Source organism: Brachyistius frenatus, unplaced genomic scaffold (genome assembly GCF_029030835.1).
Source record: "Brachyistius frenatus isolate BFR_SWC_R1_liver_20210118 unplaced genomic scaffold, ASM2903083v1 Contig_76, whole genome shotgun sequence".
NCBI lineage: Eukaryota > Metazoa > Chordata > Actinopteri > Embiotocidae > Brachyistius > Brachyistius frenatus.
In genome coordinates, this window is record NW_027210675.1 from 294,931 (window position 1) to 316,345 (window position 21,415).

Consider the following 21,415-nt stretch of genomic DNA (forward strand, 5'->3'; position numbering starts at 1 on the left):
CGTGACGAAACCGCCGCGACATCGCAGACGGAGCACGGGGAGGTGGATCAAAGCACAATTAACTGGAGGTCTTCTGGCCCGCCTCGTGCTCATTGGCTGCCTCGGGGCTTCGAGTCTGTCATTAGCACCCAAGTAAATGAGGCTGGCTGAAGGATGCCGTCTCACCGCCAGACAGACAGAACCAAACGCTAGCGTGGGACGAGGACCGTTTAATGAGCGGGAGATAATCGAGAAAAATTAGATCTATGTGAAGCTCCCCGTGACGTTTTAATCCACTGTCGGCACCGGAGGTATTCTCTGCGCTGTCTCCACCGAACTTGTCGCGTTGATACACTGCTTCTCTCTCGCCAGCCCAGTTTCAAGTAACAATACCACTGAGCTTTAATTATCAGCTCAACCCGTCAACTTGACAGAGTTCCCCCCGCGGAAAGGTGTCTTGACCCGGTGTCAGCTGCCTGCAGAGGAGACCAGCAGACAATTTTATGTCTGCGTAATGGAAGTACGCCACAATATTCCAGCAGCAGCACGTTAATGTAATACTAAAGTTTTAGAGTCACTGGAAAACTGCTGTGAGGGTTCTCTATTAGACTTTGATGGGTCCAGACATAACACGCTGTTCGTGATCGTAAAAACTCATAAACGTGACATAATATTGGAACATTGTTTTACGGCCACATGTGAGGCAAACCGTTGTTGTTTCCCCCAGAAGGCCTTCACCTGGAAACCCCTGCATTAATTGAAAATTAAGATACGCATCCTGTCCAGAGGCGGTTTGAGCTCGGCGAAGTTCACTTATATATACCTTCTAATCGCTTCGTTACCGTACATTATTCAAATGGATGAGGATCTGAAATTGGCTGCTGGCCTGCAGCCGGTTAGTCCTCCGCACAACGGAGCGGAAGAGGCCTCGGCTCCGGTCTGAATCCGTCCTCCGTCTTTAAGGAGCCCGCTGAAGATCCGTCCTCTCACTTTTTTTGTTCCTGTGTGTTTAGGTTGTGCGCGGCCATCCAGCGTGCAGCACGGAGACCTGCTGAACCAGACCGAAGCCAACCGGGGCTCCTTCCTGCCCGGCACGCTGCTCACGTATGGCTGCGAGCCCGGGTACACCGCAGACGGACCCGCCACCATCATCTGCACCAGCTCCGGAGCCTGGTCCTACGACCCTCCGCGCTGCCTCAGAAGCAATGGTGAGGAAAGGTCCAAAAACACATACAACGCAACAAAGCGGAACAAGTGTTCCCTGAAAACAGCTTTTACGTTTTTTTTTGGTTTTCGATACAATTTCAAGTACCGTGCGACAGCTTTGTGGTCCGTTTTTTTTTTTTTTTTTTTTGGCTGATTATGCTCGTGTGAAAGCGTAGAGAGTCGAGAATATTCCAGTCAATAGAAAACCTGCTGCTGAAAACACTCGATGGGGTGAATTGGATTTTTGTCTCACCTTCAGAAAAGTCAGCTTCTCAGATATGCAGCATGAGCACAATACACACACGACTGCACTAAAACTGAAATATCACACGAGTGCGACTTCGCGCAGTATCGTAACACCAGCAGAGAGTTTGTCCCCGGGAGCCGGCTGGGAAATTTCAGCCCAAACCGGAGCAATCAAACCCGTCCGCAGGTAGAAATGACACCGGGCATCAAATCTCTGACCCGTGTCTCTCTCCAGTGTGCTCGCCCCCAACCGAACCAGAGAACGGGGGCTACCGCTGCCACCCGTCCCCCTGCCACCGCCTCACCCAGAAGACGGTCATCGAGTACTTCTGCGACGAGGGTTTCGCTCTGAAGGGCGACTACAAGTTCCTCACCTGCCAGGACGGCGAGTGGGACGGCCCGATGCAGATCAGCTGCCGACTCACGCAAGGTCTGTCCTCTCCGCCGCTAGCCCTCCCTCGACGCAACGTCACGCAGCGAACCGGCGAGCCGACCTTCTCACCATCCTGTCTCGTCTCGTCTCGTCTCTTTTGCGTCCCTCAGACAAGGAGCCGAGCTCCCCGCTGGGCATCCCGGCCCTGTCCATCGTGGCGTCCACGGCGAGCTCCGTGGCGCTCATCCTGCTGCTCGTGGTGCTGTTTGTTCTGGTGCAGCCGAAACTCAAGTCCTTCCATCACAACAGGTAACGTACGCACGCGGAACCGACTCCAAAATCGCCGCCGTCGGCAAATGGCGTGACGGGCACTTGGTGCGGTTCTTCACCAGGGAGAACAGCGCAAATTCACAAATTCAAGCCGTTACGTGCCGGTTTTTATACGATTGCATTATTTGAAATAGATGATTTTATTTTCTGTTTCAAAACATACAGTACCCAGTCCTCTGACTCTTTGTGTTGTGCTTGCCTGCAGACTGTGGACTCCATTATAAAGTTGTTGCTGGGGAAGTTGCTCCACTTCCTCATATCACATCAATAAAATAGGTCATAATAAAAATAATAAAAAAGGTCCCCTTAGTTTTCATCATGAAGCGAATTTTATTTGCCTCCACCTGATCCAGATCCTTCGACCACCTGGTTCCCCTGCGGCTGTTTTATCTTACTGAGGAAGATGAACATGTTAGGAATCTTTTTTTAATTTTTTTTATTATCAGCCTTTCACTTCCTTATACAGAAACTCTCTCTCCACTGTCGTAGCGTAACACAGGAGTTTCTGCTTTCCGCGGACACGCCCGTTACTCAGATATTTCTTCACGTATGACTAGTTTGGCGAGTTTCCACTTCTTGAATACCTGAGAAATGAAAAGTAAAAAGGTATGACAAAAGGGTTTATCTCATCCCGGTCCCTAACTGCCTCTTCTGCTGTGATAATAAAGGCCAGGAGTGTTTGATCTAATGCTCATTGGCACTCCTGTTGATTGTGGAGTTGGCCAGAGGGCTTAGTGCAGCCGGCTATAAAGGGACTCTACAGTCAACACTAATCATCTCCGCTCAGGAGGGTTTTTAAAAAAAAAAATTTGCCGCACGACTTCCAACCCGACCGTGTTATGTGATCCAACTTGTCCACGCGTGTCTTTCTACCTGTCTCACTCTCCCCTCACGTCTCCGTTCGCCAGGAGGGAGCAGGGCGTCTCAGGCCAGTCCAGCTCCATCATGGTGGAGGGCGTCCAGGTGGCACTGCCCTCCTATGAAGAGGCTGTGTACGGAAGCGGCGGACCCTGCGGCGCGTCCGGTCCTCCACCTTCCCCGCCGCCTCCTCCGGCGCCTCCGGAGTCCCGGGTCCCCATCGTGCTCTCCGAGGGGCTCCCTCAGGGGGCCGCGGGAGGCCGAGGCTCCGGCAGAACCCGCCACCACAGAGACTTAGACTTCTGTCTCCCATCCACCTCGTCCTCATCCTTCTCCCGCCGTCACGCAGAGACGGTGCTGGTTCATCAGGCCCCCTCTTCCTCCTCCTCGTCCTCTTCTTCATCATCATGGGCCAGAGAGCACCCTGGGGGTGCGTGCGCAGGCCCCCTACCCCTCCGTAGAGACTCTGAGAGCAGCGACCAGCACAGCCTGCTTTCTGTCACCTCTGCGGATGACTTTTCTGACGGTAAGAGGAAGCCGTCTCTGTTATTTCACAGATTCCCTTTAGAACAAGAAGACGTATACCAATATTATACAATAATAGTACATATGTTGTTTTTCCAGATCATATTTTGCAGATTTACAGATTAAACAAGACACACAAAGTCATTTACACACGACTGTTTACTCAGTTGCCAAAAACACAAGTTAGGTTAGGTAGTTACTTTATTAATCCCCGAGGGGACATTTTTTTAAATTGTCAAAATGTCAAAAACATTCATTGGCGAACATGAATCAATACTTTTTTTTTTTGAATATGAATGTCTCCCAGGTTTGAATGTTATAATGTCGTATAGATTCGGGTGCACCGAGAGACGCTCAGTAATAATAACACATGAAAGTTACGTTTGTGACTAACCACGTTGAAATGAGCGAATCATTTCACCCCGACGTACCGTGAACTCAGTGGTACAACAGCGAGAAATGTTACACGCTGCTGTTTATTCGTGGAAAATGTAGCCGGTGATTTTATTTGTTTGACACTCGGGGAGAGAGAGCATGTACAGAGTCGAGCAGGGACAGAATTTAAGAACAGACGAAACCAAAAAACTGAGCTCCGCCAGAAAGGGACCCTTCAGCCGCTGCTCTTTTCTGATGACACTCCTCTGTTCTTCCTGCAGATATTCCCCTGCTGAAGGAAGCATGAAGCCCGCTGGCCCGCTATCAGCATCAGCAGCAGAGCCCCTCGTTCCCCGATCGCTCGCTGCTGGCCAGAACTGACTGTGGCTGTCAACCTACTTCCTCCCACCACCCCGACCACACCCCTCTCCCCCCCCCCGCCCACCCCCTCCTCCTCCTCCTCCCCAGCAGCCAGCAGAGAAAAGACTAGAAAAATATGCCCATTCCCCCATCGCAACTTCTTCTGCCATTGCTACCCATGCAGAGCAAAAGCCAACGACCGATACCAGTACTGCACCAGAAGCAATGATGGAGCACCACAGGAGCGCTACGGGATCAAACTGAAGACAAGCCAGACAAACAAAGCGGTGCCAGCTCAACGTAAATCCTGTATACGAGTCAAGGTTGTGTACTATAGGCTACGTATCACCATGCACCTGCCTTCCACCCAGGTGTAGTTCTTCATATTGACGTCGCTCACAGGAGCTTCTCCGGAGAAGGCTGCAGCAATCGAGACACATCGCCTCTGACTGGGATTATATAAAATAAATATATAAATAAAATAACTTGGGATTTATGCTCCCGCCGCCGTGGCGCTCAGAGTCCGAATCGTCTTCCCGCTGTACTTGAAAAAGTTGTGAGTGACGCCTGAGTTTGTGCGGCCCCCTTTGTGAATGCTGCATGTTGGTTGTTTATTTCTTCTTCTTTTTTTTTTTTTTTTTTTTTTTTTCAGTTATTTGCTGTCACAGCGCGGCAGCCCACTCTGAATGAAGCATGAAGCCTCTCTCTCTCTCTCTCTCTCTCTCTCTCTCTCTCTCTCTCTCTCTCTCTCTCTCTCTCTCTCACTCTCTCTCTCTCTCGTCTATCTGTGCATCCGGCTGGCGTCTTAAGCGTATGGATTAGTAGGTGCGACAACCACTCCAAAGCTAAAAAAGCAGGGCGCAGCATTTTTACGACGCGCCGCATCGCCGCTATAAAAAGAACCTGCCTCCTTTCCTTTCCCGTTGCCCGCTGCACCTCGGTGTCGGGAAGGTGCTCCTTCTTTCGCATGGTTGGGATCGATGGGGTGTTTTCTAGTTCCGGGGGAACCGCGCTTGCCCGTCCGACCCGTGTGAAGGAAAGGGAGGCGTGATGCCACGCTGTTGTGTCAGAGCTGAAGGGAGGGCGGTTGTTGGAACACGATGTTCGGGGACATGACTAAAACCTAAAGGTTGTTTGTGTTTAATTTTCCTCCCACTGTATTTATTGTTTGGCGTGAGGCTGAGTTTGCTTTGAGGTTCTGAACCAGAGTGCACTTGTGTGTGTGTGTGTGTGTGTGTGTGTGTGTGTGTGTGTGTGTGTGTGTGTGTGTGCGCGCGCGCGTGTGCGCGCATCCTTGTATGTCAGCAAGGTAGGGGAGGACGTGTCCTCATATGGTAGGCCTCGATACAGCCACTTCCTGATTGGCTTCTCTTCTGATCAGAGGCTGCCTCCACAGTGTCCTCGTCTGTCACCGTAGGAAAACATCCCTCCCAGCATCGAATGAGACACACGAACAAACCAGCGTCACTTCAGCCGTCGAGCCCTCAACACATTGCGTGTGTTATTCGTCTGCTCCCGGGGCTAGAATACGTTTTTATTTTTTTTTTATTCTTATTTTATTTTTTCTGCTGAATGGCTGTAAAACACACATCTCCTCAGAGAAACTGCCCGTCTTCACGCTGAACTGAAGACCCTCCACTTTTTGTGCATTATTGACACAAACTGCAACTGGTTGCAGTGACATGATAAAAGTTTTGTTATATAGCACCCCGTCACATATACTCGCTCACCCCTCCGATGCCAAGTGCAAATTTAAGAGAGAATCATGTTCTGTTAGAAGTCACCCTCATTTTTGTGGGTTGCTGTTGTTGTTTTTTATTTCGTCGCCACTTGAAGCGCTTTAGTGGTTGAGCTGGTCACCGTGGAAACAGCAGGACTCTGGATGGACCCTGAGAATTACTTTTAAAGCTTAACTGCTCAGAAAACAAACACACAACAACCGGTCTGAATTTCCGTTCTCCAGTTTTATTTGGCATTTGTGGTCTGTCATTGTCAACGGCTACTTTTATTAATGCAAACAACATGTTGCCTTAGACTTGTACATGTTCTTTTCTTTTTTGTTTTTTTAATGTATAATCTTAAGCCTCCGCATTGGTTGCTTTACAATATTGCAACACGTTCTGTTCTCCCAATGGCCTTACTCTATTCTTTTCTATTCTATGCATAAAAAAACTGTCTTTGTGTATTTATCAATGAGTTTACTTTTGTTGTGGACACGACTAAACGAATGTCCATCCTTCTCTGTCCTCCCCTAGCTTTTCCAGCTACTGTGATGATGATGATGATGATGATAATGATGATGATGATGATGATGAACCTATAAGCACCTATATTTCATTACTCCTCGGCTTCTCTTTTGCGAATAAAAAAAAAAAAGACATTAAAATATAATGGGATTGGGGACACAAAAAAAAAAAAAAAAAAAGAAGAAATTAACTTTGCGTTCAGAAGCACTGTTGTACGGTGTTGCTTCCCTGAAAATAACAGGTTAAAAAGTACACATCTGGATTTTTAGTTTCAATGCTTTCAGCTTCGGTTTTTCCTCTGTACATGGCAGTGGGTGTGAAGATAGTAATTTAATATTTGTATAAAGTTTAATTTAATTTTACAGTGTGTATATAACTTTCTAATTAAAGCTTTCTTTTGAATGTGAAAGGTGACGTGTCATTTATTCAAGTAGGCTGCGTCCTACGCTGCGCTCCTGCTCTATGTTACTGTACAGCCGGAGGAAAATATTGATCTTACTCATTATTTTCATGTCGAGACATTTCCAGTACCTCTCGACCATGGCAGCGTGTATCCGCTCGTGTTCGACAAAGTGATTCATTTTCCTTTCGGTTAGATCTGGAAGACTTGAATCTTGTTTTGCACATGGATATCCTGCTCCACTTCAGTTTAAATGAATGCACAAAAGCGTTCCTGGAACTGTGTAAGTAATCAGTGTAATGTTTCTAAAGTTACTTCAGGTGTACCCAAGGTATATGGAAATCCAGTCAGCTTTTACCAAACCACGGTCCCTATAAAACACCTTTTGTGGGGTAGAACTAGCCTCCATCAATTAAAAATGTACTAACATAAAATGAGAATGAATATTCTTGGTCGTCATAGTTTATTATCCGGTTTATGCGGCTGTGTTTGATTTAGACTGCGTAATGGCCCGGCCTGAGGACCGCACCACTCTTTAAAGCCTTGGTATATGATATGGTATTGACTGCCTCTAAAAACCGATTTCATATGCTTGAATTGTGTAAAAAAATGATGCCTCGTGGCTCAACTTGCAGTTTATTATCATGTCCTTTGTCCCGCTATTACAGTGTTTTGCCGCTAAGCTTTTTTTTTTTTTTTTTTTTTTTTTAAAGAATATCTCACGGGACAAAATGTCATCTGTTTTCCTCTTCGTATTCTTAATATTGTGTCTTGAGTGACACCTAGTGGCCAGAACTACAAACTGTAGCAGGGGCGGGCGGAGGGAAGGCGAGCGGTGACGTCACATTCGGGGACCTCACCTCCTGCCGTTCGGCTTTTTCCGTGTCCTGCAGTTTCAGCCTCCGTCACGCGTCACGTGGGTTATCTCCGAGCTCTCACCCCGCCCGCCCCGCCCCGCCCCGCCCCCCTCCTTCCCCCCGCCCCCCTCCTCAAACAAGCAGCGGCTCCATTTTGTTTGACTCTGGAGTTGGCGGTTAGTGTCGACGGTCAGCGAGAAATATCACCTCACCAACCCCCCCCTTAAAAGGTGTGTATACCGGGATTGAGATTAATCCCACCCCCCTCCTCCTCCTCCTCGTGCAGATGTACCTTTGCCTCGAATTAAGCGCCCATCTTTTGTGCGCGGGTATCGACTGAACACGGTTCGGTTCAACTCGCCGACGAGCGAGCTAAAGCCCAGCTAGCCGCCAAAAAAAAAAAAAAAAAAAAAACCCGTTACACAAAAACGGTACCCGGGCCGAGTCGGGTTAGTTCAGCGCCGTCCTCGAAAAAATAACACGAACGTCCTGTAGTTTTTTTTTTTGGTGTGTTTTGTTTCCTTCCAGTTGTTCAAACGTGGCAGACAACATGAGCGGGTGTCGTATCTTCATCGGCCGGCTGAGCCCCTCGGCCAGGGAGAAGGACGTGGAGAGGTTCTTCAAAGGATACGGCCGTATCCGGGACATCGACCTCAAGAGAGGCTTCGGGTTTGTGGTGAGTCACGTCCGACCGCGAAGGATGGTCAGGGCGGTCCACAAGTCACCGGCAGCACTTCTTTTTATTTTTTTATTTTTTTTTATTTATTTATTTTTTTAAACCTGCATGCAGAAAAATAAACAGCAAATTGACTTGTGTTCATCCGGGTGCAATTCACACGACAGATAAATCAGGTTTCTTTTTGCCCCTTAAAAAAAAAAAAAAAAGCCACCCCACAAACACAATGGAAAACACTTTAAAGTGTGACGCAAAAGTCAAGACGAGTTGATGCACAGGGCTGCTTGGAGGTGGATGATTTGATCAGTGTCTTACACAGTTAAAATATGAATGAAAGAAAATCCAGTGGTAGATTTATATCTGTGATACTGTTTTTGTCTTTTACATGTAGGGTCCTCACACACAGGGGGGTGTTGTTGTTGTTTTTTTTTGTTGTTGTTGTTTTTCTTTTCATGCAATTCAGTCACACATTTCAGTATATTTTCCTTGAACTGTTGTTCTGTTCTGTGACACATCATGCGGTGAAAAAGTGACTTATTTTTCTTATCCAGAAGGAGGCCGATTGATCTGAGTTTTCACACCTCGAGTGTCTAATTGTGTCGAAGTGGAACAGATGTCCCGTCACAGCTCCTCCTGACAATGCAGTATTGTTTGTGTCTCCCGGCCGCCTGGTGTCGTATGACAAAGGGGCACAACAGTTGTAGCGTCGCTGAACAAGTAGGCTGTTGGGATAGTGAGTCATTTATACTAAAGTTAAGTTTTTGGATGTAGCATCTGTCGATCGTAAAGCGGGCAACGGCGTCACGGCTGGTTCGGCCGACGTACCAAAATCTCCTCTTTTGTTTCGCTGAGTGAGGAAGAGCAGGACAACATCATCACTGAAATGTTTTTTTTTTGAAGAAGAAGAAGAAGGAGTTGACACAAATCTATTCAAAACTTCTTCTTTCTTTTTTTTTTTAACAACTGTCACAAATTTGCGTTGCTGCTGGTATGAAGAGTTTTGATGCAAAATATTTGTAAATTACGCATTTTCTAGTCAGTTACTGACCCCCCCCCCTCCCCCCCACCCCACCCACCCCCGAACTGTGGATGTGAACGTTGCGCTTGCTTTGCCGCAGGAGTTTGACGACCCCAGAGATGCCGAAGACGCCGTGTATGAACTCGATGGCAAAGAGCTGTGCAATGAAAGGTGGGGGGGGTTTGTTTTCTCTCTCCGTGATAAAAGTGACGTGCGTTCGATTCAGAAGTGATCGTTAACATCTCACCCCCCCCCCCCTTCCCTCCCGTCTGTGATATCAGGGTGACCATCGAGCACGCTCGCGTGCGCCTGCGTGGCGGCCGCGGCCGAGGCGGCGGCGGTGCAGGCGGACGTTTCTCTGACCGCTACGGTCGAGGATCCCAGAACAGTCGGAGGTGAACAGCTTTCGCACGAACCTCGGGCGCTGCAGACACCTGATTTTTCAATTCAGAGAAGGAACACGTGTTCATCGACAGCTCTCTCCCGAGCGCACCGTTGTTATTATTTGCCGAAACGTCGGCGGTTCGATTACTGCCGGTTATATTTGTAGGAGAAATTTATTCACGATGTATTGAACAGTTTGAGTACTTTTGACATCGGCGCTGTGAAGGACCTTTCGCAGCGATATTACCGCCCACGTTATCGACTGCTGTTTATTTCTTCCTTCTGTTGCAGTCGAAATCCTCCTCCGATGCGCACGGAGAACCGGCTCATCGTGGAAAACTTGTCCTCTCGCGTCAGCTGGCAGGTTAGTATTGCTACACGGTTATTTTTAGACACTATGACTTTAAATGCTGCAACATCATTTAAATGTTATCATCGCCAACAGTCTGCTTCCAATATACACATACAGTTGTTGAATTGCTGCTAAAAAACATTATTGAGACTGTTTCTGAAATCAAATCAATAATTTTACCAGAAGTTTTAATATGTATCAGTTGTCTATGATGAGTTAAACCCAAATTGTTCTTTTATAAATGATTATTGAGCCTTAACAAAGAGCCTTAGCAACAACAAAAAGCTTAATTTGTTCCTGTGTTCAAATTTTAACCAATTCTTCACCCCTCTATTTGCCAGCCTGACTGTTGTGTCATATGGAAGAGCTCGCTTATGGTGGAGTTTACCCCTTCTGGGTCCTTCTGTCTGGGTTGAGCCTGTGCTGTCAGCCAGTGTGTCCTACTCCTAGTTGATGCCCGCTGGTCATGTGAGCGCTCGCTCCACACTAGAGGCGCTGGCGGCCCCTTCGCTCGCTCGCAACGCCTGCTGTGTGGTTGAGAGCGAGAGAGAGAAACAGAGAGGTGGCAGAGAGAAAGCAGAGAGTCGATGGTGATGGTGGTGGCGTATTGATCGATGGTTCGTTAATTTGAGGGGCTTCGATCGATCGATATCCCCCCTCCCCTCCCCCCTCTGGTGTTCCCGCACATCGCGAGAGAGAGAGTGTGAATTCGTCCCAGGTGCCCATGGAAATAATCTGCTGTTATCCCGGTTATGGTGGGCTCGGAGAGCCCGCGGCCCAGCCCAAAGGGTTTCGCTCTCAGGTAGTAGTTTCCTCTCTTCCACCCTGTTCACTCTCTTTACTGAGGTGGGGTGCCGAGGCAGGGGCGGTCCCGGCGCGGAGCCCTGTGCCCTTCTTGTCAGGGAAAATGGGGCTCTATAAGTGCCAAATGCTGCCCAGGCGGCGCCACTGCTCTTCAGTTTATACAGATGGTGATCATCTCTCTGTAGTTGTAACGAGTGGCGCGTCCAAGGATCTCAATGCTGTTGCAAGTCCTCAGCTCTCTAGAATAGTTCTTATCCGGATTGGCTCAGAACTAAATTGTCACACATTTGACCTTTTTTCATGTTTTTTTTTTCTTTCTTCAATTTCCCATAAAAACCCATTCAGTTGAAGGTCTGGCTGTTTGAACGGACTTTGAGGTCCTTGGACCCGCTCTCCTTTTCTGCAGTAGCCTGTCTAGTCCTCTCAGAATCTAACCATCTCTCTTTTTGTGGTAAATAAGTTCATGCCTGTTTTTGTGTCCCAAGCCTCTCCGTGAATTAACTGGTGTTTACGTATGTAGGACCTGAAAGATTTCATGAGACAGGCTGGAGAGGTGACATTCGCAGATGCACATCGCCCTAAGCTCAATGAAGGGTACGTCCATTAAATATCGACATATGGGATCTGTATTTGGGCGGGGGGGCGGGGGTAATCAAAAAGTTGCCAAACTGCTGCTGCTGCTTGGAAACATGATGCTGCACCACGACGTGCACAGAGCAGGAGGATATATCTAACCCGTGATGAAAATCAAAAACCCAAGATTCGAACTAATAACCTCTCGTTTCCTTTTTTTCAGGGTGGTTGAATTTGCCTCTTACAGCGATTTGAAAAATGCTCTTGAGAAACTGTCAGGAAAAGAAATCAATGGCAGGAAAATCAAGCTCATTGAAGCAGCCAAGAAGAGGTGTGTTGTCACTTTGTTCACTACTTCTAACACTCGGCGCGAATAGTGAACTCAGATGTGCCGTTCAGTTGTAGCTCCGAGGTTTAGATGTGTGAAATTGAACCGAGTCTTGATTACCACGTCACCAACGTACTCGTCGGGAGAAATTTGTAAGAACCTGAAATCACAGGAAGTTACCTCACTTCCTTGATGTAGATTATTGTTAATGTTGTACATTACAATATCACAGGCTTCACAACAAATACTTGAATGAAATGCAGTAGTTGGATTATTCCGCTAATTCTTATTTCTTGATCATTTTGCCGAAAAAAAAAAAAATCACTGTAAATGTTTGAGAAATGCTCATTTTAAATTCCTGTAATCTGAATCAAGAAAACGATGAAACCCTCGTGTCTGACGAACTGCAGCCAGAAAACGTGTCCGGTGTTCCTGCCTAGTTACCGGCCGACCAATTGATGTTTTTGTTTGAGCTCCCGCACGTAAACCTCGACGTGCCGCTGTCTTAATCGTCCCTCTCTTTTCGCCTCCCCCTCCCCCAGGTCGAGAAGTCGCTCCCGGTCCGAGAGCTCCTCTCGCTCGCGGTCCCGTTCCCGCGGTCGCTCTCCATCTCGCTCGCCCCGACGCTCCCGCAGCCCGGCCAAGGCCCACAACCGCTCCCGCTCCCGCTCCCGCTCCCGCAGCGGCTCGCCCGCCGGCGGCAACTCCTCCCCGAACCCCAAATCCAAGGAGCCCCCCAAGCGCTCCTCCAAGACGAGTAAGTCGGCCACGCCTCCCTCCCCTCCAGCCGCGCAGAGGGCCTCCGTGTCCCGGTCCCGCTCCCGCTCCCGCTCCCGCTCCCCTTCCACCGACAGCCAGCGTTAAGAGCTCAGGAGCTGCTGGAGTTGTTGGGGATCGACTGTAGGATCGTCTCGCTCCATCGGTAGTCAGCGTGGAGGAGCTTGAACGCTCCCCGTGACCTCCGAGACGAGACCCGAGTTTTCCCTCAAGTAACGTTTGTTTGTTGTTGGTTTTTTTTTAGTTTTTTTTTTTTGTCCTGTCTGGATTTTTCTTGTGACTGTCCTCCCTTTTTTTTTTTTTTTTTTTTTTTTTGTAATTTTTTTTTAACGTTGACACGGATACATCATCAAGAGTCAGACATTTCATTTTAAACAGACGACCCTGACTACACAGTGATGCTGATAACGCCCCGCCCCCTTTCCTCCCCCACGCCCCGCCCCCTCCCACCTCTGTGTTCTGGACCCACAACGTGCGTTACATCCCAGCAACTCCTCCCCAGCCTGTTTTCAGGTCCCGCATTACCCTCTTTGTGTTTTCTCTCTCTCTCTCTCTCTCTCTCTCTCTCTCTCTCTCTCTCTCTCTCTCTCTCTCCCTCTCAAAACGCCCGAGTGAACCGGCGTCTCCGCCGCCGCCGCCGCCCGGCCTGTAAATGAATCTCTACGGTTTGATAAACTTTGAACTGGGATCGCGTGTTTTCCAGCAGCGCCAGGATGCTTTTGATAAGTCGTGCGACCACTTTTATTTACGTGTTTTTTGTGATACTTTTGCTCGTCGGTGGGAGAATTTCTAGCCACTTTTCACGTCTCGCCCACGTCCACCGTCTCCCCGTATTTTCTAAGCCGTCGCTCCCACCGCAACCTGTGTGCGTGTGATATCTTATAACTTAGGATGCTTGCATGTGCTTTAGTTTGATCCAAATTTATTATCGGGACTTCTTTTTTTTTTTTTTTTTTTTTTTTTTGGCTTAAAGCTCTTGATAACTGATATTGGCAGCTTCTCTATCAAGAGCACTCGTGTACGATGACGTGCACCGATCCAGCAGTGTGACAGCTGTACAGAAAATGTATTTCATGTTTCCTGCAGTGACTATTAAACTTTTGTTTTGTTTTGTTGAGGAAAAAGTCACTTTTATTTTGTATTTTTTTTTGCCAGTGTTACTTACAGGATGCGGTTTATTTTCGCATTTGTAATGTTTTTATTTTTGTTCTCTTTTTTTTTTAAAATTATTTTATTCTTTTTATTCTGGGTTTGTGTACAGATTGCGGACTTTTTGTTTAATTGTAATTCCAAGAATACGTGTTGGTACTGTGACTGATGTTACTGTGGTTCAAATGATGTAGACAAAGAGTTTGGAGAAACACATTTTTGTACATGAGGATTTTATTTTCAGTGAAAACTATGATGGATGTTTATATTGGTGTAGGAAGACGGTAGACTTAACCAATAAATCAATTTGATCTAAAACCCGGGAATTTTGTCTTCATTAGTTGCTTTCTTAAGAAATAACCGTACAAGTTCGGAAGATACTTTAATGCAGTTGGAAAACTTAACTTTATTGCTCCTTTTCAGTCCACTGCAGGTGTTTAAAAAAAACCAAACCAAATGTCCCATCAGAAGGAGGTGCGGCGGTGTGTTGGAGGTCCAGCTGTCATGCAGCCCACTCAGCGGGCTCTTTCCGTTGGTCCTCGCTGGTTGCTGGCTGGTAAGTCTCTGTAGGTCACACACACACACACACACACACACACACACACACACACGCGCTCATTACAAATACGAACAAATATCTGACCTTGTGAAAATATATTTTGACGATTATTCTCCCTGTTCAACATTATCTTGTGTTTTTTTGTTTTTTTCCATATTCTACTTCGCCCTGATTGCCGAGACGACTGGAAACTAAATAAAAGATGCAGCGGCGTCGGCTTCGAACTGAACGGGTGCACTCGATAACATTAAAGCTTTAGGGGGGCGGGGAGGAGGAGGGGTGGGAGGGGGGGGTGACTGTAGGTCGCGCTGACTCCGTCCCCCTCGCGAGGACCTCGCAGGTTTCCTCCTCGTAGCTCTAGAAATCGGGAGCGCTTTTGATTCACCGCGAAAGGTTCGGTTGAGCCGCCAGGGGCCCGCGCGGCCGCGCCTCACCTCCCGCTGTGGCGGTGAACCTCCGGTAGCACCTGAACGCCACGATGAGCAGCCCCGCCTCCATCAGCTGTAAGGACACGTAGACCATCGGGAAGAGGAACAGGGGCCCGATCAGCGCCGGGGGAAACGCTATCTTCAGTATGGCCGTGCACAGCTGGATGTTCTGGCAGCCTGTTTCCATAGCAACGGTCCTCCGCTCCCTGAGAGAAGGGGGCGGGGGGTTGGGGGAGGGGGGGGGGACTCATTCATATACACCGAAAGGCTTCAGCGGTTGAATTAAAGGTAAAAAAAAAAAAACCCTCTTGGACTTACGGGTGTGCGAGTCCGAAGAGAGAGGAGATGATGTACCCGACGGAGTAGCCGACGAGGGGCATCAGAGCGCCGACGGCCACGAGCGCCGGAGACAGCACGGTCAGGATGGAGCCTCCGATGCCGACGCTGGTGATGACGCCGATACCCACCACAGAAATCATCAGGATGGCGAGGCCCACCTGAGGACGGCGGGGACAGGAAACGCATCACGCCGGGGTGTCTTCCGCTCTGGTTCTATTTCATCATCAAGCCGTAAGTCCCACGGTATATGTTTTGGTCTCCTCGTCAAAAAAAAACAACAAAAAAAAAAAAACTCCACGATCGGATCAACCCGATATTTGAATCGGATCGTTTTCATGTTTGTTTTTTGTTGTTTTGTTTTTTTAATGACTGCTCGTGTATATCCTCGTGCGTCGTCATCAGTGGGAACCAGTGCGCCTGAAGTTCAGAGACACCCCCCCCCCCCCCCCCCCTCCACACACACACACACACACACCGACGCTCACCTTTGTGACGACCTTGGCGTACTTGGGCTTCCAGTAGTTGACGAGGATGCCGAGGCCGCAGGGCGCGAGGACCGCCACCAGCGAGATCGCGATGTCGGCGTACGGCACGGCGTCCCGCACGTTGGAGAAGCCCCGGCAGTAGAGGTGGAGCAGGAGAGGCATCGCGCCCAGAGCCAGCAGCGTGGAGCAGCTCGTCATCACGACGCTGGACGTGAACACAGAACGGGACACGCGCCGCTGAAACACGCGCCGACTTCCACTGCGGTTAAATCGACCCCTTTTCCCCGGCCGGCTGGCGAGACCGTCGCCGCGGGCCGAGACCGTCGCCACGACAAAAAAAAGGTAACGCAAAACAAGTGACTGAAATTTATTGCAGGCCAGCAAGGAAACGGAATATTAACTTCCTTCGCTTTGCAGGTGAAGAAAATGGCAAAGACGGATATAGCGGGTTTATTTGAAGGTGGTTGTATAAACAGCAGAATTAGATCTTGTGGGCGGGCTGCTGCTGCTGCTGCTGCTGCTGCTGCTGCTGCTGCTGCTGCGGCGGAGGCAAACAGATATCTTTAGTTTTCGGAGCATTTCCTCCTACAGGGTAAACCAGGTTGTTTGGGAAGCCTCTCCGTGAGCCTGCCGAGGTTGAGTTCCGACTTCTGTCTGGCGTCCCCGAGATGTAACGAGCTCCGAAGCCTCCAGGAGCCGCCGCCGCCGCCGCCGCCGAGGCTTCAGACTAAACGCAGGTCGGACTGTTACATCAGATACCGTTTACCTGCCGGCTGATTGTTACCAGGCCTCTTTCTTTTTTTTTTTTTTGAGGGGGGGGGGGGGGGGGAACCGGCCCACGCTGTCTGTTCTTACGTAACGACAGATGTTAAAGCACACCCCTTTACACACCTTGACCTTTGCTCAGAAAAATTTTGATTATTTTTTTTTTTTTATGCGAAATATGAGCCGTGGTGCTTTTTTTTTTTACTGTAAAAACAACAACAACAAAAAAAACTAAGATAAAATAAGAGGATACGATCCTCAGACGTCGGATAGAGCTGGAGCGCGAACGACTGCACACCTGCCCCTCTACGAAGGAGAGGCTTATAACGGGGCGAACAGCCGAGCGGTTTGGAGGGAAATCTGATATCGACGTTTTATGAGCAGACCGCTGATGTCCTGCGGGTCGGGTCGTTCAACTCTCAATGTGTGCCGCAGGTCTTCACGTCACAGTCTGCCCTCTGATTGGCCACATTATCAGTGGTAGCTGCAGCAAAACAAGTGCTGCGATTTAAAAAAATATATATATATATATTTTTTTTTTGCTATTATATTCTTCTCAACAAAATACTCCCAAAAATCTCACACGTGAAACGAAACCGTCTGTACGGCTGGAAACCGCGTGGGGTCGGAGGGGGAAACGTCTCCTCGGGGATTTTGGGTGGAATGACCCTTTTTAACGGGACATCACATTTCAACCACGCTTTTGTAATCGATAAGATTCTCTTTGTGTGTGTGTGTGTGTGCGCGCGCGTACCTGAGGTTCATGTCGCCCTGCAGAGCCAGGGTCAGGATGTTGGAGAGGCTTCCTCCGGGACAGCAGCCGCAGATCAGAACCACCACGGCCGTGATTTCGGGCAGCTGGAACGCCTGCAACGTGAAAAGAAATTTAAAAAAAAATAAAAAAGCTCACAGAGTGCTGCCGATGTCTGGTACTGATCACTACAACACAGTAAATCTAAACCGCACGTAGTCATTTACAACAACTGCGATCATATCGGCGCCCGGGAAGTTGCGAATTTTGTTTCCGTTAGTAACTTCACCAGAGTTACATTTTTTTAAATCAGTATTTATTCTTTAGCCCTTTGAAATAATTTAAAAAAAAAAAAAAAAAAAAAATGTGTTCCTGAGGATTTGCTGGCTTTGCTTTTTTTTTTTTTTTTAAATCGGCAAATAAGTTCAGGCCTGACGCACTTTTGAGACTCCTCTGATTCCCTGAACGGGTGGTGAAGGTCCCGCAGAGGACACCCCGACCTCAGGAACTAAGTGTCCGTGATGAGCGTTGACTGCGGTCACACTGGACACGCCCGGCTCCGCGTCTGGCGGTGTTCGGGCCGAGGACGCGTCCTTATCCTTATCGGAACCAATGCGCTGCTTATAGTCGAGCCCCTTTGTGAGAGCTCAGGCGAGGAGGTTGAGCAACCGGTCACGGCCACACGTTGCTGCCTCCCTCCCCCACCGAGCTGCTGCCAATAAACATCGCCGCGATTTCCGCCGCCATGTTCGATTGCCTTATTTGATTTGACCCGCAGCCCCGAAGGCGATTTTAAAGTGATAAACTCGCGAGTTCTCACACTTGAGAAGATGAAAGCAGGTTTTTCAGGGAGAAATTATATACATTTCTCAGTTATCATTACTTTTCTGTCCACTGACTAATCAGCTGATCGTTTCAGGACTACAAACATAGTAATTAACTGCTAGAAAATAAATGAAAACAAACAAAAAAAATGACGACCCAACCTTTTTTTTTTTTTAATTATTATTATATATAACTGTATAGAGACAAATAAATATAAAAAGGTGAATTATTTACACTGCAGGAGACCTTTCATGCTCCCTGCATATTTATAATCTTACCTACTAGAACATAGTAATACCAACCTTGGCTAAACAGAAGGCTGTGAGGGGCATGACGCCATACTGGGCCAGAATCGCGATGACGACGCCTTTAGGTTTCATTATGTGATGCTGGAAAGAGAAGAAGGAACAGAAATCTTAATGTGGTCGTAAGGACCATATTCATCCTCCATACACACGATGCGGAGCAACATTAAATAGACGGATTCGTGCGGACGGGCCACCTTGATCTTGGACACCTCCATGGTGCATCCCATTGAAACCATGACGATGAATAAGACGATTATCAACAGCAAGTTGACGGTTTTGTCCATGACCGGCGACATCAACGGCGTGTAAACGGAGCTGCCGTTTGCGGCCGTCGCGTCGAACGAGAAGCTGCCGTTCGGTGACGGGTCTGGATCTGGGACCCGGCCCGCCGTGGAGGGGACGCGGCCTTCCATGTGTCCGTATCTGGACACGCAAACGGGTGGGGGGGGCAACAGGGACGCGGAGGCAAGACGGAGGGAGAAGGAGCAGAAGAAAAACAAAAACAAACAAAAAAAAGGCAGGTGAAATTTAACTGCAGGAATGTTTCTTCCAAGTTTCACAGTTTTCTCATTTCCTCGTCCGTCAGTCGCGCACCAAACCATCAGCCGCTGGCTGCGATCGCACCGTCAAACCGTCAGAGCAAGACGAGAGCGAAGCAGCTCGGAAAGGAGGAAAAAAAAAAAAAAAAAATGCCTGCGCTGTTCGACACTTGACAGAGCACGTTTTTAACGTTTCACACAGGCAGCACGGAGAGATGACCCTCTCCGCAGCTGTGCAAGTTATATTTTTTAACGCACGTTTACTGTTAAACTAGACGTCATATTGTTTGTAAAAGTATTTCTTCTTTTTTTTTGAGGGGGGGGGGGGGGTTGAAGCTGCTTCCGTAAATGAACTGTGAAGCTGTGGAGGTCAGACTCTTATTAATAATTGAGCTGTCATCAGCGCTGGTCTTCAGCGTTTACTCGTGAACTGTTTCTGCAGATGGCAGAAAGACTGCTGTTGTGCTGACAAGCAGAACGTTTCAGCATGACGAGGTCAGTGATAAGAGGGCGAGCAGGTCATAGTACACCTGATCGGGTCCTGAGAGCCTCTTACCTAACATCGCATGTGCTGTCAAAGAGAGGTTTTTTTTTTAATGCTGTCAGTCAAGATTTTTTATATATATATATATATATATATATAAAAGCATCAAGAAAATTAAGATCATGCAGTGATAAAAAAAAAAACATATTTGTGACTTTTTTTATAGATATTTAATCTTGATTATTTCTCTCCGCTAAAAGTGATCGGGCCGCAACAACTGCAGGTCCAAACCTTACCAAATTTAGCAACTGGGTTGCAAATCCCCCCCCCCCCCCCCCCCAACTACTCCGGCACAAAAAAAAAAAAACAACACACGTTGACCTCAAGGTGGCGCTATGACAATCAACTTGAGTTTTTTGCGAATATCTCGACAAACTGCTTGAGCTAAACTACTCCAGGTTTGAAGTGTCTCCAAAATCTATCCACCCCTTATCTACGGACAATTTAGACCCAATGGCCTCCGACCGAGTTCCGGGCGAGGCTCGAACCATGAATGTTCCCGCCGTGAGGCGCCAGTGCTTGGACCCTAACCACCACCCCCTCAGACCTATATTTAAAATTCCAAATCTCCAACCGTTTTCAACGTGACGCGCTTACAACAAATCACCGCCCCCCAAAAAATGTGTTAAACTTCATTAAAGCGAAGCACCGGGTGGGACCTGACCCCCCCCTAACCTTCCTGCTGTGAGGCGGCACCGCTAATCACCGTGCTGTCGACTTCATCGCCATACACCCGAGTCGTCAGAATGACGTGTGATTGTTTTCACGCATGTAATGTCTTTCTCTCTCTCTCTCTCTCTCTCGTTGTTAGGTGGTCGGTTAAATGCGTGACCGGTGCAGTCAGTAAGTCACTTTCTCTGGACACCTGAAGATCAGTTGTTCAAATCCACGAGAGGACAACTAGTCAACAATGTTTCTTTCATGCGGTTCTTGTGTTCATCTGCTGGGACCCCGATCATTGCCACTTGCAGTTGTATTACTTAACAGTGTTTTTGTTGCACGGATCTTTTCAGTGCACTTTGCTTCCCGACACGATGAAAGAGAAGGTGAGGTGATATTACCCGGGAAAAAAAAAAAAAAAGTCTGATTAAAATGGTCAGGCAGAGCTAATGCATGTTTCAATATATGAAACCATTTTGAATAGCAATTTTAAGACTTTTAAGCAAAAACAGTGTGTTTCCTGCTGAATATGTCCAAATTAAAGCGATTATAATCAGGCATATTCCAAATACATGTGGGTCACTTTAAATTAAAAAAAAAAAATAAGAGCCACAAATATTTAACAGTTCACTTGTCTGCCTATGTCTTACCTGTTTTTTTTTATAGCTTTCGGGCATTTGCAGTAAAGATTTGCCTTGATGTCGGTGGTGGTGGTGAGAATCTCACACTGATGTAAACGTGAACTATTTCTTTCAGAAAAGCAGTTTCAATCTGGTTGATCTTACTGAGGAGAAACCGACAGCGTTTTGATTTTTTTTTTTGCAAACCTCACACTCATTTGTGCTTCGATGCCAATTCAACCTCCATCTCCATAGTTGACGACCACATCCTCCCTGCTGGCATGCTCACATGCTGCGTGCAGACAAATTGCTTTCACAGGATTTCGCATGTCTATTTTACACTGGTGACATGAAGCACATGTAGCACCGACACACACACACACACACACACACACACACACGCACACACACGCAGCTCCATAAAAGTGTCAGGCCATAACAAACCGATTTCCATCGCCGTGCTGAAAGTGAGAATTGTACACCTTTTCTTAAAGGTCAGTTTGTACAAAGCAGAAAAAGACAGAAATAATTTTTTTTTTTTTTTTTTTTAAATAAAAGCAAAAGCCCTCAGGTGGGTGATTGCCCAGGAACAAATACTTCTCACTGCTTGTAGTTTAAACCTGACAGATGTGTTTGCAGCTATATTGTCCATGTGTGGTTTACCTGTCGGGCCAGAGGGCTCCTCGTCTCTTCTCTTGTCTTCTCTCTGGAGCAAAGTCTGGTCCTGTTGTGTTGTCACTCCTTCTGTCAGTCACAAATGACACCCGAAGGCTACT

General features: G+C 47.8%; 3 protein-coding genes across 5 annotated transcripts in view; 2 read left to right on the plus strand and 1 right to left on the minus strand.

The window, feature by feature from the left end:
- The window catches only part of susd6 (sushi domain containing 6), a 29,601-nt gene extending 24,124 nt beyond the window's left edge, over window positions 1–5,477 (plus strand). Inside the window, exons 3-7 of the mRNA XM_069708484.1 lie at window positions 993–1,187; window positions 1,667–1,861; window positions 1,975–2,113; window positions 3,043–3,518; window positions 4,174–5,477. Of these exons, the coding sequence (XP_069564585.1) occupies window positions 993–1,187; window positions 1,667–1,861; window positions 1,975–2,113; window positions 3,043–3,518; window positions 4,174–4,199 (1,031 nt within the window). The 3' untranslated portion in view covers window positions 4,200–5,477. The remainder of the gene's footprint in view (window positions 1–992; window positions 1,188–1,666; window positions 1,862–1,974; window positions 2,114–3,042; window positions 3,519–4,173) is intronic.
- Window positions 5,478–7,883: 2,406 nt separating this feature from the next.
- On the plus strand, window positions 7,884–14,142 carry srsf5b (serine and arginine rich splicing factor 5b). 3 transcript variants are annotated; one of them, XM_069708488.1, is made up of 8 exons: window positions 7,887–7,982; window positions 8,282–8,431; window positions 9,550–9,620; window positions 9,731–9,844; window positions 10,125–10,197; window positions 11,510–11,583; window positions 11,786–11,893; window positions 12,433–14,142. In XM_069708488.1, the coding sequence occupies exons 2-8, from the start codon at window positions 8,306–8,308 to the stop codon at window positions 12,752–12,754; spliced, it is 888 nt and encodes a 295-aa protein (XP_069564589.1). In that variant the 5' UTR covers window positions 7,887–7,982; window positions 8,282–8,305; the 3' UTR covers window positions 12,755–14,142. The 3 variants fall into 3 exon arrangements, 2 of the variants coding, with proteins under 2 accessions (XP_069564589.1, XP_069564587.1); XM_069708486.1 differs by having other exon boundaries at window positions 7,887–8,431; XR_011311316.1 differs by lacking the exon at window positions 12,433–14,142 and having other exon boundaries at window positions 7,884–8,431; window positions 10,527–11,583; window positions 11,786–11,811.
- Window positions 13,894–21,391, minus strand: slc10a1 (solute carrier family 10 member 1). Its single transcript, XM_069708485.1, has 8 exons — window positions 21,303–21,391; window positions 18,471–18,699; window positions 18,271–18,357; window positions 17,147–17,259; window positions 15,628–15,832; window positions 15,122–15,300; window positions 14,810–15,009; window positions 13,894–14,380 (listed from the first exon to the last, which is right to left on the minus strand). Exons 2-8 carry the CDS (start codon window positions 18,687–18,689, stop codon window positions 14,319–14,321), a joined length of 1,065 nt encoding a protein of 354 aa, XP_069564586.1. The 5' UTR covers window positions 18,690–18,699; window positions 21,303–21,391; the 3' UTR covers window positions 13,894–14,318.
- Window positions 21,392–21,415: the final 24 nt, after the last annotated feature.

What these genes read in the sequence shown, in the direction of transcription:
- srsf5b (XM_069708486.1), top strand. Translation starts at nt 8,306, where the DNA reads ATGAGCGGGTGTCGTATCTTCATCGGCCGGCTGAGCCCCTCGGCCAGG. An exon ending in AAAGAGCTGTGCAATGAAAG is followed by an intron (nt 9,621 to 9,730) that starts GTGGGGGGGGTT and finishes CTGTGATATCAG; the next exon opens with GGTGACCATCGAGCACGCTC. An exon ending in CCTCTCGCGTCAGCTGGCAG is followed by an intron (nt 10,198 to 11,509) that starts GTTAGTATTGCT and finishes TTACGTATGTAG; the next exon opens with GACCTGAAAGATTTCATGAG.
- slc10a1 (XM_069708485.1), bottom strand. Translation starts at nt 18,689, where the DNA reads ATGGAAGGCCGCGTCCCCTCCACGGCGGGCCGGGTCCCAGATCCAGAC. An exon ending in TGGAGGTGTCCAAGATCAAG is followed by an intron (nt 18,358 to 18,470) that starts GTGGCCCGTCCG and finishes TTCTCTTTCCAG; the next exon opens with CATCACATAATGAAACCTAA. An exon ending in ACGCCAAGGTCGTCACAAAG is followed by an intron (nt 15,301 to 15,627) that starts GTGAGCGTCGGT and finishes CGCCGTCCTCAG; the next exon opens with GTGGGCCTCGCCATCCTGAT.